This window comes from Saccostrea echinata, unplaced genomic scaffold, assembly GCF_033153115.1.
Source record: "Saccostrea echinata isolate AGI-Se365-2 ecotype Australia unplaced genomic scaffold, CSIRO_AGI_Sech_v1 ptg000024l, whole genome shotgun sequence".
NCBI classification, from domain to species: Eukaryota; Metazoa; Mollusca; class Bivalvia; order Ostreida; family Ostreidae; genus Saccostrea; species Saccostrea echinata.
In genome coordinates this window covers 733,210-751,624 of record NW_026889773.1, presented here as the reverse complement: position 1 = coordinate 751,624, position 18,415 = coordinate 733,210, and the positions used below count along the sequence as shown (strand labels likewise).

The following is an 18,415-nucleotide window of genomic DNA, read 5'->3' as shown; positions in this document are numbered from 1 at the left end:
ACTGGGCCAATTTCGACCAAACTTGCCACAAAGCATCCATGGATGATGGGGATTCAAGTTTGTTCAAATGAAGGGCCACACCCTCTTTCAAGGGGAGAAAATAGAGAATTGGTGAAAAATTAATAGCGTCTTTTAAAAATCTTCTTCTCAAGAACCACAGGGCCAGGAAAGACGAAACTCATGTGGAAGCATCCTCAGGTTGTGTAGATTCAAGTTTGTTCAAATCATGACCCCCGGGGGAAGGGAGGGGCCACAATGGAGGATCAAAGTTTTACTTAGAAATATAATGGAAAAATCTTTAAAAATCTTCTTCTGAAGAACAGCAAAGCCATGATGAGTCATATTTATATGGAAACATCCTCAGGTAGTGTAGATTCAAGTTTGTTCAAATCATGACCCCCGGGGGTAGGGTGGGGCCACAATGGAGGATCAAAGTTTTACTTAGAAATATAGTGGAAAAATCTTTAAAAATCTTCTTCACAAGAACAGCAAAGCCATGATGAGTCATAATTATATGGAAACATCCTCAGGTAGTGTAGATTCAAATTTGTTCAAATCATGATGCCTGGGGGTAGGGTGGGGCCACAATGGAGGATCAAAGTCTTAAATAGAAATATATAGGAAAATTTCTTCTTCTGAAGAACTGCAAAGCTATGATAAGTCATTTTGATAAGGAAGCATCCTTAGGTAGTGTAAATTCAATTTTGTTCAAATGATTACCACTGGGGGTAGGGTGGGGCCCAATGGGGGATTGAAAATTTTACATAGGAACATATAGGAAAATATCTTCTTCTCAAGAACTGAAAATCATGTTTAGTCATTTTGATATGGAAGCATCCTCGGGTAACGTAAATTCAATTTTGTTCAAATGATGACCCCCGGGGCAGTGGCGTATCCACTGTAACGGGGGGAAGGGGGGGAAGTAGAGGCAGTGGGTCTGGGGGATGCATTGAAGCCCCCAGTGGGTCTAGAGCAAGGCCCTGGTGGGGGTCCAGGAAGCTGACGAATTCTTACAAAGAAGAGATGTTTTTTATGCCCCGCCATTAATATGGCCGGGGCATATAGTGTTTGTCATGTCCGTCTTCCATCCTTCCGTCCCTCCGTCCTTCTGTCCTTCTGTCTGTCCTACCGTCACACTTTGCATTTAGCTCTGTTCAAAGCTCAGTTTCAAAGAAACTATCCAAGATATTTTTATCAAACTTCATATGCTGATAGATATTGATGAGAGCTATGCAACTGCATCAACATTTTTTTGACCTTGACCTTTCCTTTAACCTTGAAGTCACTTTTCTTAGATTGGTGTGTAGCTCAGTTTTAAAGATACCATTCAAGATAGTGTAATCAAACTTCATATGTTGATACATACTGATGTAAGCTATTCAACTGCATCAACATTTTTTGACCTTGACCTTTCTTATGACCTTGACATCACTTTTCTTAATTTAGTGTTTAGATCAGTTTTAAAGATACCATTCAAGATAGTGTAATCAAACTTCATATGTTGATACATACTGATGTAAGCTATTCAACTGCATCAACATTTTTTGACCTTGACCTTTCTTTTGACCTTGACCTCACTTTTCTTAAATTAGTGTTTTGCTCAGTTTTAATGAAACCATTCAGGATATTTTTAACAAACATCATATGCTGATACATACTGATGAGAGCTATTCAACTGCATCAACAATTTTTGACCTTGACCTTTCCTTTGACTTTGACCTCACTTTTTATCTCAGTTTTAAAGATACCATTCAAGATAGTGTTATCAAACTTAATATGCTGATACATACTGATGAGAGCTATTCAACTGCATCAACATTTTTTGACCTTGACCTTTCCTTTGACCTTGACCTCACTTTTTAGCTCACCTGAGCTGAAAGCTCAAGTGAGCTTTTCTGATCACATTTTGTCCGTAGTCCGTCTGTCCGTCTGTCTGTAAACTTTTCACATTTTCGACTTCTTCTCCAGAACCACTGGGCCAATTTCAACCAAACTTGCCACAAAGCATCCTTGGGTGAAGGGGGTTCAAGTTTGTTCAAATGAAGGGCCATGCCCTCTTCCAAGGGGAGATAATTAAGAATAAGTGAAAATTTGGTGTCTTCTTTTAAAAATCTTCTTCTCAAGAACCACAGGGCCAGAAAAGTTGAAACTTATGGGAAACCTTCGTTACATAGTGTAGATTCAAGTTTGTTCAAATCATGACCCCTGGGGGTAGGGTGGGGCCACAATTGGGGATCAAAGTTTTACATAGGAATACATAGGAAAATTCTTTAAAAATCTTCTTCTCAAGAACAACAAAGCCACAATTAGTCATATTGATATGAAATCATCCTCAGGTAGTGTAGATTTAAGTTTGTTCAAATCATGACCCCTGGGGGTCGGGTGGGGCCACAATGGGGGATCAAAGTTTTACATAGGAATATATAGGAAAATTCTTTAAAAATCTTCTTCTCAAGAACAACAAAGCCACAATTAGTCATATTGATATGAAATCATCCTCAGGTAATGTAGATTCAAGTTTGTCCAAATCATGACCCCTGGGGGTAGGGTGGGTCCACAATGGGGGATCAAAGTTTTACATAGGAATATAAAGGAAAATTCTTTAAAAATCTTCTTCTCAAGAACAACAAAGCCACAATTAGTCATATTGTTATGAAATCATCCTCAGAGTAGTGTAGATTTAAGTTTGTTCAAATCATGACCCCCGGGGGTAGGGTGGGTCCACAATAGGAGATCAAAGTTTTACATAGGAATACATAGGAAAATTCTTTAAAAATCTTCTTCTCAAGAACAACAAAGCCACAATTAGTCATATTGATATGAAATCATCCTCAGATAGTGTAGATTTAAATTTGTTCAAATCAAGACCCCCGGGGGTCGGGTGGGTCCACAATGGGGGATCAAAGTTTTACATAGGAATATATAGGAAAATTCTTTAAAAATCTTCTTCTTAAATAACAACAAAGCCACAATTAGTCATATTGATATGGAATCATCCTTAGATAGTGTAGATTCAAATTTGTCGAAATCAAGACCCCCAGGGGTAGGGTGGGGCCACAATGGGGGATCAAAGTTTTACATAGGAATAAATAGGAAAAATCTTTTCAAGAACAGGAAAGCCGTGATTAGTCATTTTGATATTGAAGCATCCCCAAGTATTGTAGATTCAAGTTTGTTCAAGGCATCCTCCAGTAGTAGGGTGGGGCCATAATCGGGGATCAAAGTTTAACAAAAGAATATATATAAGAAATATCTTAAAAAATCTTCTTCTCAAGAACAACAAAGCCATAATTAGTCATATTGATATGGAAGCATCCTTAGGTAGTGTAGATTCAAGTTTGTTCAAATCTTGAACCCCCCTCCCTTCCTCCCCCCCAGGGTAGGATGGCAGACATCTTTAAAATTCCGTTTCAAGAATAGCAAAACCATGATTAGTTATATGAATATAGAAGCATCCTCAGAAAGTTTAGATTCAATTTCATTCAAAACATGGCAACTGGGGATAGGTTATGCCAAGAACAGTTGATCAAAGCTTTACGTATGAATATATAGAAGAAGAAATCTGCTGACAAAGAACAGCAGGGCCATATTGACTCAGGTGAGCGTTGTGGCCCATGGGCCTCTTGTCTTAAATTAGTGTCAAACTTCATATGCTGATACATACTGATGAGAGCTATTCAACTGCATCAATATTTTTTGACCTTGACCTTTCCTTTGACCTTGACCTCACTTTTCTTAAATTAGTGTTTACCTTAGTTTTAAAGAAACCATTCATAATATTTTTATCAAACTTCATATGCTAATACATGCTGATGTAACCTTTTCAACTGCATCAACAATTTTTGACCTTGACCTTTCTTTTGACCTTCACCTCACTTTTCTTATATTAGTGTCAAACTTCATATGCTGATACATACTGATGTAAGCTATTCAACTGCATCAATATTTTTTCACCTTGACTTTTCCTTTGACCTTGACCTCACTTTTCTCAATTTGTGTTAAAATTTTGCATTACTAATATACCCTCGGCTGGGCATTCATGTCCTATGGACATATTTCTAGTTCCTTGATTTTAGGATAATGGACATGTAAGTTCTACATAAGAAAAATTCAAATGGGGGGCGCACACCCGGCGCGCTGGCCCTGGATCCGCCTTTGCGTGGGTAGGGTGGGGCCCAATGGGGGATCGAAGGTTTTACATAAGAACATATAAAAAAAATATTTCTTCTCAAGAACAGAAAAACTATGTTTAGTCATATTGATATGGAAGCATCCTCAGGTAGTGTAGATTCAAGTTTGTTCAAATGATGACCCCTGGGATAGGGAGGAGCCACAGTGGGGGATCAAATTTTTTCAAAGGAATATATGGGAAATTTTTTAAAAAATCTTTTCAAGTACAACAAAGCCATTTGTTAAATTGACATGGAAGGTAGTTTAAAATTCAAGCCCCCCCCCCCCCCCCTCCCCCACTCCCGGTAATCTTTTCAATACTGAACTGATTTGTGCTTTTGCTTAGCCAATGTGCTCAGGTGAGTGATGTGGCCTATGGGTCTCTTATTGAAGTTGTTTGGGTATGGTATTTTTGTGGTAAAAGTGTATTATCATTTTCAGCAATAGATTTAATAATTATGAGAAACAGTCCATATTTCTTGAAGAAATCCTACAACCAGCTAAGGAATTGTGGCTGTCAGAGCAGTTTAAGTTGTAAGTTTATTTTCATTATACTCCATACTTACCATCAAAATGTTTCATTTATACTCTATATTGATTAAAGTACACATTATGTATACTGTATATGTGTACATGTAATCCAATCTGTGGAAATAGCACATTTATCAACAAACTGAATACCATTTTTCTGTTATGTATAATGTGTTTATTTTCCAGGGCCTTCAGTGGAGCAGACAAGTGGATGTCTTATATTGGCTTAGATCAAGCCCCAGTAGAACCAAGTTCTGAGGACACATGTGGAATCAACAGGTCACATGTGAGAGCTACTTCCACTAAATTAGAACTATAATTTGGAATCATATAATAATTTTACCTCTGCAAGTTTAGTTGTGTAACTGTAGTGGTTTTACATTGATATCAGTTTTAAGTGGAAGTTTCTGCGTCAACATGATACTGTATTTAAGAAATTAATGTATGATTTTGGGCATTATAGATAACTTATTGTATAACCATGCTGATGGCAGTGCTAAAGAGAAGCAAATGGCCAGAGGAGATTCAGGTTTGATTTAATTTCATTTATCACGAACAGATTTAGTACAAGTTCAAGTTGTATTTACAATTGACAATTACATACTTCAGAATGGTGAAGCTTACCTTAATTTATTGTGGTCCAATGGGTTAAGATATTAAATTTTTGTTTTTATCTTCAGCAAACAGTATATACTTTTTAATAATGTGTAGGTTGCAGAAAATGGGGGATTTGTACTTCTGAAGAAAGAGGATGGTTCTCTTATATTAAAGAATCCAGCAACTGTCCATGTCTCCAGAATGCTGGAGAACCTCCTGCTATTTATGAAGTATGTCATTACTTCCTGTGTGTCATTACTTCCTGTTTGTTAATTTTGGTCTCTACATTTCATAAGTAATCAGGCCTCGAAACCATAAACTGGGAACAGACTTAAGTCAAAATTTCAAATGAAAATAACTTCTGAAATAATATTTGATAATCAAACAAAATTTTAATTATGTGTTTGTATTTAAATATTATATGAACATGGAATTTTTTATACACATATGAAAAATAAAACTCAAGATATTCAAAATTAAAATTTGACTTAAGACTATTCTCAGTTTATGGTCTTGGCACCTAGATAATTTGTTGAATATAGTTGATGCACATTATACATGTATCACCTGTTTCTAGTTCTTTAATTTTTCTTTATGTAATATACATATCTGAAGGACATTTGCTGAAAAGAATTATGTTAACACCAAGAAATGGGATGGGAATAAAGACTTTGCTTAGTCCTTCCATTATTTTTAATCATTAATTCCTATTAGCTTCATCAAAAAGTTTCATGCCCTACATTTTGCCAGATTCTGTCAATTTATTTTAAACAAAAGTCAATTTTGTAGGAAATTTTTGTGGCCAAGTTCCAAGTGGGACCAAAAATCTCAATACCCCCCTCCCCCCAATGCAAATTTCTGAAAAATCTTGATAGAATGATGCACGTCATTTTTTTTCCAGAAAGTTGGCTTTGCGGCAAGAAAATGATTTTTTAAGCATTGGGCACTTGTTTTATTAACCCTCTCTAGTAATTTTCAGGATGTGGCTTAAGTATTTTGTAATGAAGAAGTAGAATACTTGTCATTTTTTTCATACTTGCACATTAACATGTTATTGTTTACAGAAGTATGAATGGCAGTTGGCATCCAGAAATGTTACAGAGACGACATCCAGAATTTGAAAAGTCCTTTGATCTGGTAGAGAATGAAAAATATGCAATTTTAGGTACTTAATTTTGTAATATGTTTAACGGTACAAGCATTGGGGTGAGAGCAGTTGTGTGATTATCACTGGATGTACCTATAGCTCTCTCTTTAAATTTAGATCCACCTCCAGTCAAACGACATGATCAACCCTTACTTAGTCTAGACTGTGACTTTACATGTCAAAATTTAGATGCATTTCCATGTAAATGAATCTAAAAAGTGCAGATTTATATCTCTGCTGGGCAGAGACCAGAAGAGCTTGTCTGTTGCCTGTCTGTCTGTTTGTCTGTTAACAATTTTTCAAAATGCTACTCCTGCATTTTCAGTTGGATTTCAATTTAACTTGGTATGCAAGTAGACTACACAAGATACCTAATTCTATAATCAGTTTTTAGACTTTTTTGTGAAATCTAATGAAAATGCTACTCCTCCTACAGTTTTAGTCTGTTTTCAATCAAACTTGCTTCACAAGTAGACTACACTAAGTTACCTAATTCTGAATATCTGTTTTGGATTCTGATGAATGGTGTTACCATGGCTACTGAAATAAAATATCTTTGAAATTCTTTCAAAAGGGGCACTCCTCCTAGAGTTTTAGTAGGATTGCAATAAAACTTGCCACACAAAGAGACTAAAACGTGGATCATTAATTTATTATGCCCCGCCATGAATATGGCCGGGGCATATAGTGTTTGTCATGTCTGTCTTCTGTCCTTCTGTCCTTCCGTCCTTCCATCTGTCCTTGCATCACACTTTGCGTTTAGCTCTGTTCAAAGCTCAGTTTCAAAGAAACTATCCAAGATATTTTTATCAAACTTCATATGCTGATACATACTGATGAGAGCTATTCAACTGCATCAATATTTTTTGACCTTGACCTTTCCTTTGACCTTGACCTCACTTTTCTTAAATTAGTGTTTTGCTCAGTTTTAAAGATACCATTCAAGACAGTGTAATCAAACTTCATATGTTGATACATACTGATGTAAGCTATTCAACTGCATCAACATTTTTTGACCTTGACCTTTCTTTTGGCCTTGACCTCACTTTTCTTAAATTGGTGTTTAGCTCAGTTTTAAAGATACCATTCAAGATAATGTAATCAAAATTCATATGTTGATACATACTGATGTAAGCTATTCAACTGCATCAACATTTTTTGACCTTGACCTTTCTTTTGACCTTGACCTCACTTTTCTTAAATTAGTGTTAAGCTCAGTTTTAAAGATACCATTCAAGATAGTGTTATCAAACTTCATATGCTGATACATACTGATGAGAGCTATTCAACTGCATCAACATTTTTGACCTTGACCTTTCCTTTGACCTTGACCTCCTTTTTCTTAAATTAGTGACAAACTGAATATGCTGATACATACTGATGAGAGCTATTCAACTGCATCAATATTTTTTGACCTTGACCTTTCCTTTGACCTTGACCTCACTTTTCCTAAATTAATGTTTAGCTCAGTTTTAAAGAAACCATTTATAATATTTTTATCAAACTTCATATGCTAATACATACTGATGTAAGCTATTCAACTGCATCAACAATTTTTGACCTTGACCTTTCTTTTGACCTTGACCTCACTTTTCTTAAATTAGTGTCAAACTTCATATGCTGATACATACTGATATAAGCTATTCAACTGCATCAATATTTTTTCACCTTGACCTTTCCTTTGACCTTGACCTCACTTTTCTCAATTTGTGTTAAAATGTTGCATTACTAATATACCCTCAGCGGGGCATTCATGTCCTATGGACATATTTCTAGTTTATTGCTGTTATCAAAGCTTACAGTCCAAGTCCTTCTTTTTTCTTCCTTTGTTATAGCTACAAACCAGTAAAGCTTGTGAGAGACTTCTGGTTTACAAAGAGTATTTAATCTACTATCTTTCTGCAATTTCCATTAAAGTTAAGTCAATTATTTATTTGCGAACTTTTCTTTGGTTATTGCGAGAACATAGTTTGGACAACCATATGCAATTTAAGGAGGATTGTGGGTACAGAGTTTACTGCTGAAAAAAAATTCTATTGGATCAATGTACAGTAGTCCGAATTTTCCCTTTGCCCAAGTGTTGTCATAAGAGCTCACTGTCCAAATCACCCAACAGTCATTCAAGGACCATGTAATGTATGAGTTCCTTTATCATTTTATACTTACATGTATAAAGTTCATCATATAATTTTCACAGTCCTTCAATGGCAGACTGTCAAATGATATAGCATTTTTAAGGGAAAAAATGTTTATTATGTGATCTGAATTCATCAAACACCATTTTAATTCATTTAAAGGGAGATGCTGTTGTATGGTATATTACAATTTTGTCAGATTATAAGGTATGGTAAAAGCAAATTCTGGAATGGTGGATCATTAGGGATCACTGCTTAGCAACCCCCTGTGTGAATGATTAGTTGAACCTGTAAATGATCAGGACTCTCTTACACCAAATTACATCTTTCTGAAAGTTTATGAAATATTCTAGAGCATGATACAGGTCAAGGTCACATCAACAAAGGTCAAAGGCATGGCATGCAATACATTTTCAGAAAATTTCAACTTTGTAAACATGTCATTTGTAAATCTTAAACAGATCTGATTATTTGAAATATTTTTAAGAATCTTATGTAAACTTTATATTGGACAGGAATCCCTATGCCCAGTGTGGACAATACCAGTTCTCCAGTGTGTAAGAACCCGGTCACAAGAATGCAGAACTTCCTTACAACAATGCATGATTACAGGTGTGTTGAACTATTTCATGATTACAGATGTGTTAACTATTTCTTGATTACAAGTGTGTTAACTATGTCGTCATTACAGGAGTCTAAACTATCTCATGCATACAGGTTCGTTAACTTTCTCATGTCTACAGGAATGTTAACTACATTTATCTCATGATTACAGGTGTTAGCTATTTCATAATTACAGTTGTGTTAATTATCTATTGATTACAGGTATGTTAATTATCTCATGATATCAGGTGTTTTAATTATCTCTTGATTACAGGTATGTTAATTATGAGTACAGGTGTGTTAATTATCTCATGATAACGGGTTGGTTTGCTATCTTATGATTACAGGTGTGTTAAATATCTTGTGTGTGTTAATTTGAAAACCAATTCTATATTTTGATTCATGTTTTCTAGAGGGGTAAAGAAGCATATAAATACTTTATCATAATATTAAGGGTAAATTTTATTTGTTTAATTGTCATTAGTAAAATGTATCATTTTATTGAGGCTATCAGTGTATTTCCTTGTAGCTGCCACATCGTGGGTAATGCCGGTCAGTGCTTGGGATACGAATTCTATGCCATTCCTTGTCTTCCGCAGTCTCTTCTATCAACTGTGTTCACAAACCTCGACTATCTACCAGATTACAGAACCAAACCATTCATCAATATCCTTTATTGACAGATGTCTTCATTGCCTACAACTGATTAATATTTGTGACAAGATTTATGCTTATAAGGTTTAATTAGAGGAGGTTCAATTATATGCATGTACATACCTAATACTGTTTATGCATATTTTGATATACTATGTAAGATATGATTCATGTACATACATGTTTGTACATATGGATACATACATGAAGGGAAAACCCTGAGGAAAAAAAAACAAATTAGAGATTGAAATAACTTGGGATACACATTTTCCATTCTTACATCCATACAATGCAAGTGAGTTGAGGCAAAGTATAGGTGTTTTTATGCAAATGAACTATTAAAACATATAAGGGCTATACATATTATACAGAGAATGTTAAAACTTATTGTGTAATACATACTTGGTACCCACAAGATATACACTGTTCATGTATTGTGTCTCAGCCCTTGAATTGATAGAGATACTAGTACATAAATGCAGTAATTGTACATTGTAATTCCAAATTCGAGAAAAATGGATTTTAAAATTTGAATTGCTAACTGTTTAAAAGAAATTTAAAAAGACTGACGCATTATTTCATCATCTTCTTCCCTTAACTTCCCTGTAAGAGTCATATTGAAGCCATACATAATCAACTGTCCTAAGGACCTATACAGTGTAGCTGTGATACCATTGTTAGAGTTTGTTTGTCCTTATTTTTATCAGGTAAGTGAAATCAGACTTGATGACTCCATGAGAAATTTAAAAAAAATATGCAGTAAAGATGTGCTTAAGAGCACAAAGATTAAATTTTTTTTGTACTTTTCTTACAGAAATTGAATTCACAATGGCAGCAAATTAACCAAAGAATAAGGTATGGAAATTAAGTGCTGTCTTAAAATTTTACAAATGAATATGACTCGGCAAGGCTTTAGTTGTACACTGTCATTTAGTACGCATAATTTTTTGTAAGGAAATTTTGATATAAAGTATTTGCGAAAAAAAGAGATAAACTTTTCTATCATTTATTATTCTTTGTCCCATTGGTGTGAAATAATTGTTTTTTTTGTTTTAAGTGAAGATGGCTGTGAGGACAATATGGAGACACAGGAAATTCTTGAAGACCAACTGACTCGACAACTGACAAGGGAATACATCGACTTATTAGGTAGGAACAGCATTATTAAACTTACAAACTCAATAGGGAAAACATTGACTTGTTTACTATAAGTCACTTTTTATTTGCGAGAACTCTATTGTTGCGTATTTATGTGAGACTGTCTGCTCGTGAAAATTTCTTTCTCATAATTTTATTTAAGATTTTATAGAGCAATAACAAAAATTCGTGTATTTCACTAGTATTTCACAAAAATATGGTGTTGCAAAAATTAAGTGATCTATAGTAAGTACAGAAATAATTTATTCAATCATGGGAATAATTTCAGATAAGGAAAAGCTTATAAACTTATTAAAAAATACATGCTGTTTTGTCACTTGTATGGTTTGTAAAGGAGTAGCGTAGTAAAGTTGTTAACGAACACATTGACTTGTAAAGTACGTTGTACATGTATGTACATGGGTAACTTAGAATGATTTAGGGTGACTTGTTCGATAAGTGAAGTAAAGGAATAACTTTCAAACTTGATAAGGAGTACACTTAATTACGTGTACATATATGTAAAAATGCACAGGAGTATCATGCAAACTCACCAGGAAACTCCTTGAGTTGTTAAGAACAAACTGAAGATAGTGCACATTAATTAATCAGATAAGTACAGGATTAGTTAACTTCCATGCAAGCAGGCAATGCATTGACTTCTAACGAAGTCAAATTCTAAGGCGGGTCATACTTGTACAATTTCTTGATATGTCAATCAGAATGAAATACAATGACTTGAAAGTATACCATCTAATTATCTATGTTGTTCCAACACTAGATATGATTAGATGGATATACATGTATTATGGCCCTGTCTGTCTATTCAACTGTCTGGACAGATTTTTTTTTATGCTTTAGTTGGTTTTTTTATAATGATAAGTTATGGAACAAGTTCTGGTTTCAGGGTATTTTGCTCCCTCTTTGTCTACATATACATACATGTAATGTACAATTGTTTAGTAATGCCCCCATGTAATTTTTATTTGGACAAAGTCCATATTTTTTGGTCTGTTCCAGGAATGATATTTCACAAGTTAAAACAAGAGCCTTTGTCTGATGATGCTAAGATGGACGATGCAGAAAATGTTCCAGTGTCACATAAGGAAGAGCCAATGACAGACCTCGGACAAATGTGTATGAAGTGTGAGGTCAGAACAACGTTTATATTTATATTTGATACATCTAAAAGATCAACTTTATTTTCCAATTTGTGAATTTTATTGAAAAAACTACAAGGCACTGAGAGACCACATTCTACTGCCAATCCAATTGTTTGAGCCATAAACTGTGTAGATTCCTTTTCTTTAAAATGTATCCATCTCAAAATTTATTTTATTTTTCTTTTTCCTTCTTAATGCCTGAAAAATTTCAGTGGAAACTATTTTAAGGGTCATCCCCCCCCCCCCCCCCCCCCGTTTATTCATGTAAAATTTTGATTTAATGATGATTTTTAAAAGAAAATTAAAATTGATAGGGGAACAGTATCACCACATCTTGCATTCATAATTTGACAGAAATGGCTTTTTGATTTGACCAATTTTAAGGGAATAATAGTTGAGAATTCCAGTGAAAGTTATCTCTCTTATCAGAGTATCAATGAACCTTAAACTTAGACACCTTGCTATAATAAAGGTGGATATGAAAAAAAATTAAAAAAAGAATTCCTACTTTTCCTCTTCCCTATTCAACATTGGTGAAATAATCTCCCTCAAAATTTAATTTCCTTTTCCCACAACATCATAGAAATTTATCAACTGGTAACACCTTTGCAGATGTGCAGAGGACCAAAACAGGGGATGAAAATATTTCTTCCTAATTTTGCAGAGTATACAGTCTCCTTTGATGTATTTTTTCAGTGTGCTGATTTGTATTTTTTTATTGTTATACAGAAGATATACAGTTGAACTTTGGTATCTCAAACACCATATCTCGAATACCATGCATATGTGGAAGTTATTTGGACATCCTAACACCTTATTCTTTAACTAATTTACCTTAAATATATCAAATCCTCGGATATCTTGAAGTTTTTTCTGGGTCCCCATTGAGTTCGAGATAATGAAGTTTGACTGTTTTTATTTATTGTCATACAGAGTATATATCCCTCTGTGTCAGATGTATATTTTCATTGTTACAGGCCTCTAAGTGGCTTCTAAAATTTAGGTGCCAGCTGGTGCCTTATCAAAAAAATTTAGTCGCCAGGAAATTTTTTTAAGGGGCCAACTTAAAAAGTTAATAGAATATAGGGACCCATGACGTGCCTAAGAAAACACAACATGTAAATAATTTACTCTTCTTTTCTTTTTTAAATTTCTTTTCTTTTTTTCTAAAAAAATGGTAAAAATGAGAAAATTTCCGGAATTTGACGATCGCCAAGTCAATTTAAAATGTTCACCAATTTGGCGACTTATGAAATTTTTTTTGGTGCCAATCAAAAGTTTTGGGCACCATGTCAACTAAACTAGTCGCCAATTAGAGCCTTGTGTTATACAGGGTACATGTATATACCCCTCTGTCATTTGTATATTTTCATTGTTATTCAGAGTATATACCCCTCTGTGATGATGTGTGTGTTTGGGGCCCTGTCATGGAGGGACACCATTGCCTGCAATAAGTCTGTTTCTCTGTGTTGGTCTACAACCAGACAAGTAAGTGACTTTTAAAATTCCAGAGGACCAGAGCTGTTAGTACATGTATATAAACTAGCAATGTATGGAGCTAAAAGCTAATGTCATTTGAATGCTTATTCTGCTGATGGTGAAAAAGAATAATTTTTGGATCCGATATACATGTACCTTATATACATTTGTTTTTACAGTTGTTCAGCAATGGCAATATGACTCTGGACATTGCCACTAATTTTCTGTGTAGTGTCATCTATGGACTACAGATGCATGGACAACATGAGGGTCCGCTAGCTCTCTTACTAGGACTGGTGATGCAGATGTATGAACTCTTGGTAAGCAGTAATATGCTTGATGTTTTGCATTCAGTGAATACTATATGTTCCCAAATACATGTATATGTGAGGAATTTATTAATGCTTAATTTTGCTTGCAAGATAAAATTACTGGACTTTTTTTTATATAAATGAAATATGTGTAAAACTTTATCGAATGTCCAATTGCCAATTCATGTTCTCACGATGTGACGTCTACGAGTCATTTTGTGATGTTAAATACTTGTGTAAAAAGAATCTACATGTACATTATGCCCCAAGCTACTGTAAGCATACTTTTTTCCCACAAGGTCATAATTCTGAGTTTAAATTAATCCCATATGAAAAAAGTATATCTCCAGAATTCCTATCAAATGTGGGTTTATATTTTGCTTTATATTGTCCAAGTGCGTTCCTTTACAGTTTTTGCTATCAAAATTACAATGTCACCTTTCATGGTAGCTCAGTTGGTAGAGTGCTCACTCCGTGATCAGAAGGTCATGAGTTCGAATCTCGGCCTCGACTGACCTAAGTTGATAAAAAATAGGTAGCAACTGTTCCTTCACCATGCGCTCGGCACTTTGAAGTGAAAGTTGCGGGTCCTTAGGATGAGACCTTAAAAACCAAGGCCCCGTGTCACGGCATACGTTGGCACAATAAAGACCCCTCACTGCTCAATGGCCCTGAGTGCCGAGTAAAGGTCAAAATTTGAAGCCCTTCACTGGTATATGGTGACATCTCTATATGACTGAAAAATTCTCAAATGGGACGTAAAACAACATACAATCAGTCAATCATGTAATGTCATTTAACACTAAGTTACATGCATGAAATGTACATGACTGTTATACTTAATAATCACTACATCTTAAGAGCTAAGGAGTCAGTAAGTTCAGTATTGTGATCATGGCTTGCAGCACCATAATATGAAGAATTTAGAATATACAATCATCACATTCTAAATCATATCTATACAGAGCTGGCAAATGGTTTAAGAAAGACATCCACTGATTTCGAGTTCATTCTGTATAAACTTTATTATGATTTGATCTCAATCTTCATTAAATCATATTAGTAAGCAAATATCCTCATGTAGTGAAGGTTTATTTTTATCCAAATCATGGTCCTTAGGCACCGAGGAGCCACAACAGGGGCCAAAGTTTATGTGACAGTGTAGGGAAAATATCTTTCTCTTAAGAACAACATGGTCCCAACTTGTCATATAACTGGGGATGTAAGCATCATGACGTATCAAATAAACATGCAATAGGGGACTAGAAAGAGACACTAAAATATATTGAAAAATCTTTAAAAATCTGAAGAAAACCTTGAGGGACTCAGCTTGTCATATTGATATGCCAGAATCCCCATGTAGTGTAAATTCAACTATGGTTAAGTCATTGCTCTTAGGATTAGGGTGGGGGTCAGAATTTTACATAGGAATATAGAGAAATTCCTTTTATTTAAGTCCGATAAAGAACAGATATGGAATAGTCATATTGATATAAAACCTCCCACATGTAGTGTAGATTCAGGTTTGGTGAATTCAATGTCCCTTGGGGAAGGGTGTGGCCACAATAAGGGATCAAATTATATGGGAAAAATTACTCTGTCACGAACTCTGTCAAGAACAGTGTGGCTCATGAGCCTCTTGTTTAATGTTACTAAATTTAATTTCTTGATAATGTGTAATGTATTCTTGCATCATTTAAGCCTTTTTCTTGTTATTTTAGAGACCCTCCTTTCCAGATTTGTACAATGTTTTACTACAGATTCCAAATTGTAATCCTTCAGATCTGAAGGTAGGAATGCCATTTATTTTGTTGAAGCAGGTTATAAAATACAGCTTTTTATAGAGTCAGTGCATAATTTAGAAGGTCAAGGTCCTTAATTTGCGTTTCGATCAGTTTATGATTTTGTTATACATTATCTGACAATGAATTATTTTCAGGATCTTGATGCTAAAGTCCTCCAGATGGCAGCACAGAAGCAAATAATGAATGACAAAAAGAAACGAGATGCATTTAAGAAGTTGCTATCTGGTGTAATAGGGGTAAGTACTAATGACACTTAAGTAACATACTTGTAAGCATATTAAAAAAAATTAAAAAGTACATGAAAGAAGTCAGCATTTTAACATTTTCATACAGAATTTTACATTTCTATATTTTTATAAATGATCTTCCTATTCGCATCCCTGTTCCTAATTTGAATCATTCTTCAGTAATTTCAATAAGAAATTTATTTAAAGTAAGAAAGGTTCCATTTTTACAGAAAAGTGTTGGTGAAGAGTTTAAACGGGAGACACAATACAAAGACCTACCTCCAATATTTAGAATCAAACCTCCCAAGTCCTCAGGGGTCCTAGAACAGCAGGAGGAGTCAAGTGGTTTATGTGAACTCTTTAGCCCATCTGATGATTAAATGAGAACAATGTAGGGGACATATTGTTTGAATGCCTTCAACTTTGCATTGGATTGATGGAGAGGAAATGTCATTTTAAGAAGAATGTGATAATTAAGGACATCACTAAGTTATTAAGAATATGGGATTTAAAAGTGTGATATTTAAGGATATATGTAATGAGTTATAAAGAATAGGGGGAAAAATCATGGAGTCAAATCGGTACCTGAACTTGGATGTGTTTAAAAAAATTAAGGAATTAAAAAATCATTGTCATAAATAGGATCATGCAGATATATATGTTACCAATGAAATGGCTTGGATGACATCTGTTTATTAGTGCTTTGATTTAAAACAAAAAATTTTGATAAAGTGGTTGTGAAAATATAAAAATTTTCATATAACATGGTGCAATTGACAATTCTGCTAGAAATGGGAAGACAGGAGCTTCTCTCTGTTGTGTTTTGCTGGACATACATGTACAATGGAGAGACAATTTGATGGTGGAAAAATACATGTAGAATGTCCTGAAATTTGACCTAATTGTTTAAAAGATTATTAAAATTTGCAGTATTGACTGAATAAATTAAAATATACACATGATTTATGCCTTATGAATTCTTACTAGTGCATTCTAGACAGTCAAAATTCCACAGAAATGGCTGACAGACATCATAATGTTTCCATGTTAAATATTATGAAAGTGTAACCAGTGAGAAAAATACAATAGCCCAGACCACGATTCAAACCTAGGCCCCCTGAATTACAAGACAATTGCACTACCAACTGGGCTATCTGGCCACTGGTGATTTAACCTGTCTGACTGCCACAAAAGCAAGCCAAATTACTGGTACAGATCAGATTATCTGCATTATTATTTAAATGAAGACATCTAGGTTATTCTTTTAACATGTTTCAAACTGGCTCAAGTAAGCTTTTCTGGTTGAAAATTGTCTGTCTGTCTGTCGTGTGTTATCTGTAAACTTCTCACATTTTGGACTTTTTCTCCAGAACCAATGGACCAATTTCAAACAAACGTACGTGCCACAAATCATCCTTGTGTGAAGGGGATTCAAGTTTGTTCACAGTATTAATAAAAATTTGGTGGCTTCTTCTCAAGATCCACTAGGCTAGAAAAGAAGAAACTTAGGTAAAAGCTTCATTTCATAGTGTAGATTGAAATTTGTTCAAATCATGACCCCCAGGTGGAGGGCGGGGCAACAACAGGGGATCAAAGTTTTTCAATAGGCGTATATACTGTAGATTCCTAAATATACGCAAGGAATAAATTATCGCGTAATTACGCGAGAAGCAACGCTCGCGAAATAAAATTACTCGCTTTTATTTTTATGATGCTTTAATGTATATAAAATATCTAGATAAATCACCCATTCGCGAATTATTGTTCTCGCGATTTGACGTCCTTGGGCCAATTCGTGATATTAAGTACTCGCGTAAAATAAGGAATCTACAGTAGTAATATAAAAATCTTCTCAAAAACAGCAAAGCCATTAATAATCATATTAATACAGAAGCATCCTCAGGCAGTGTAGATTCAAGATTGTTCAAATTATGACCCCCAGGGTAGGGCAAGGACACAACAGGGGATATGTAGTATAGGGTGGGGCAGAAATGGGGGGGTTTAAGTTTTAAATAGGAACATATAGTAGAAGTCTTCTATTTTTTTTTCCCTTTGAACATCAAACCCATGATTAGTCATATTTATATGAAAGTTTCTGGAGGTAGTGTCGATTGAAATTTGTTCAAATCATGACCCCCTTGATTAGAGTGGGGTCATAATGGGCAATCAAAGTTTTACATAGGAATTAAATTCAATTAATACATAGAAAAAATCTTTAAAAGTCTTCTTCTCAAGAATAGCAAAGCCATGAGTAGTCATATTTATATGGAAGCGTCCTCTATAGGTAGTGTAGATAGGAGTGTTTTCAAATCATGACCCCCCCCCCCCCCAGGAATAGCCCGGTGGGGCCACAATGGGCAACCAAAGTTTTACATAGGAATACATTGATAGGAAAAATCTTCTCAAGAACACCAAAGCCATGATAGTCATATTAAAATGGAAGCATTTTCAGGTAG

General features: G+C 34.7%; 1 protein-coding gene across 1 annotated transcript in view; it reads left to right on the top strand.

Annotated features, from left to right (window-relative positions):
* Window positions 1-16,921, top strand: part of LOC133191683 (exportin-5-like) — a 36,002-nt gene extending 19,081 nt beyond the window's left edge. Inside the window, exons 17-32 of the mRNA XM_061327415.1 lie at window positions 4,612-4,704; window positions 4,888-4,987; window positions 5,165-5,230; window positions 5,413-5,528; window positions 6,363-6,463; window positions 9,096-9,192; window positions 9,713-9,846; window positions 10,444-10,544; window positions 10,652-10,692; window positions 10,895-10,986; window positions 11,995-12,125; window positions 13,521-13,625; window positions 13,796-13,936; window positions 15,649-15,717; window positions 15,867-15,968; window positions 16,190-16,921. Of these exons, the coding sequence (XP_061183399.1) occupies window positions 4,612-4,704; window positions 4,888-4,987; window positions 5,165-5,230; window positions 5,413-5,528; window positions 6,363-6,463; window positions 9,096-9,192; window positions 9,713-9,846; window positions 10,444-10,544; window positions 10,652-10,692; window positions 10,895-10,986; window positions 11,995-12,125; window positions 13,521-13,625; window positions 13,796-13,936; window positions 15,649-15,717; window positions 15,867-15,968; window positions 16,190-16,339 (1,639 nt within the window). The 3' untranslated portion in view covers window positions 16,340-16,921. The remainder of the gene's footprint in view (window positions 1-4,611; window positions 4,705-4,887; window positions 4,988-5,164; window positions 5,231-5,412; window positions 5,529-6,362; window positions 6,464-9,095; window positions 9,193-9,712; window positions 9,847-10,443; window positions 10,545-10,651; window positions 10,693-10,894; window positions 10,987-11,994; window positions 12,126-13,520; window positions 13,626-13,795; window positions 13,937-15,648; window positions 15,718-15,866; window positions 15,969-16,189) is intronic.
* The last annotated feature ends 1,494 nt before the right edge of the window (window positions 16,922-18,415 follow it).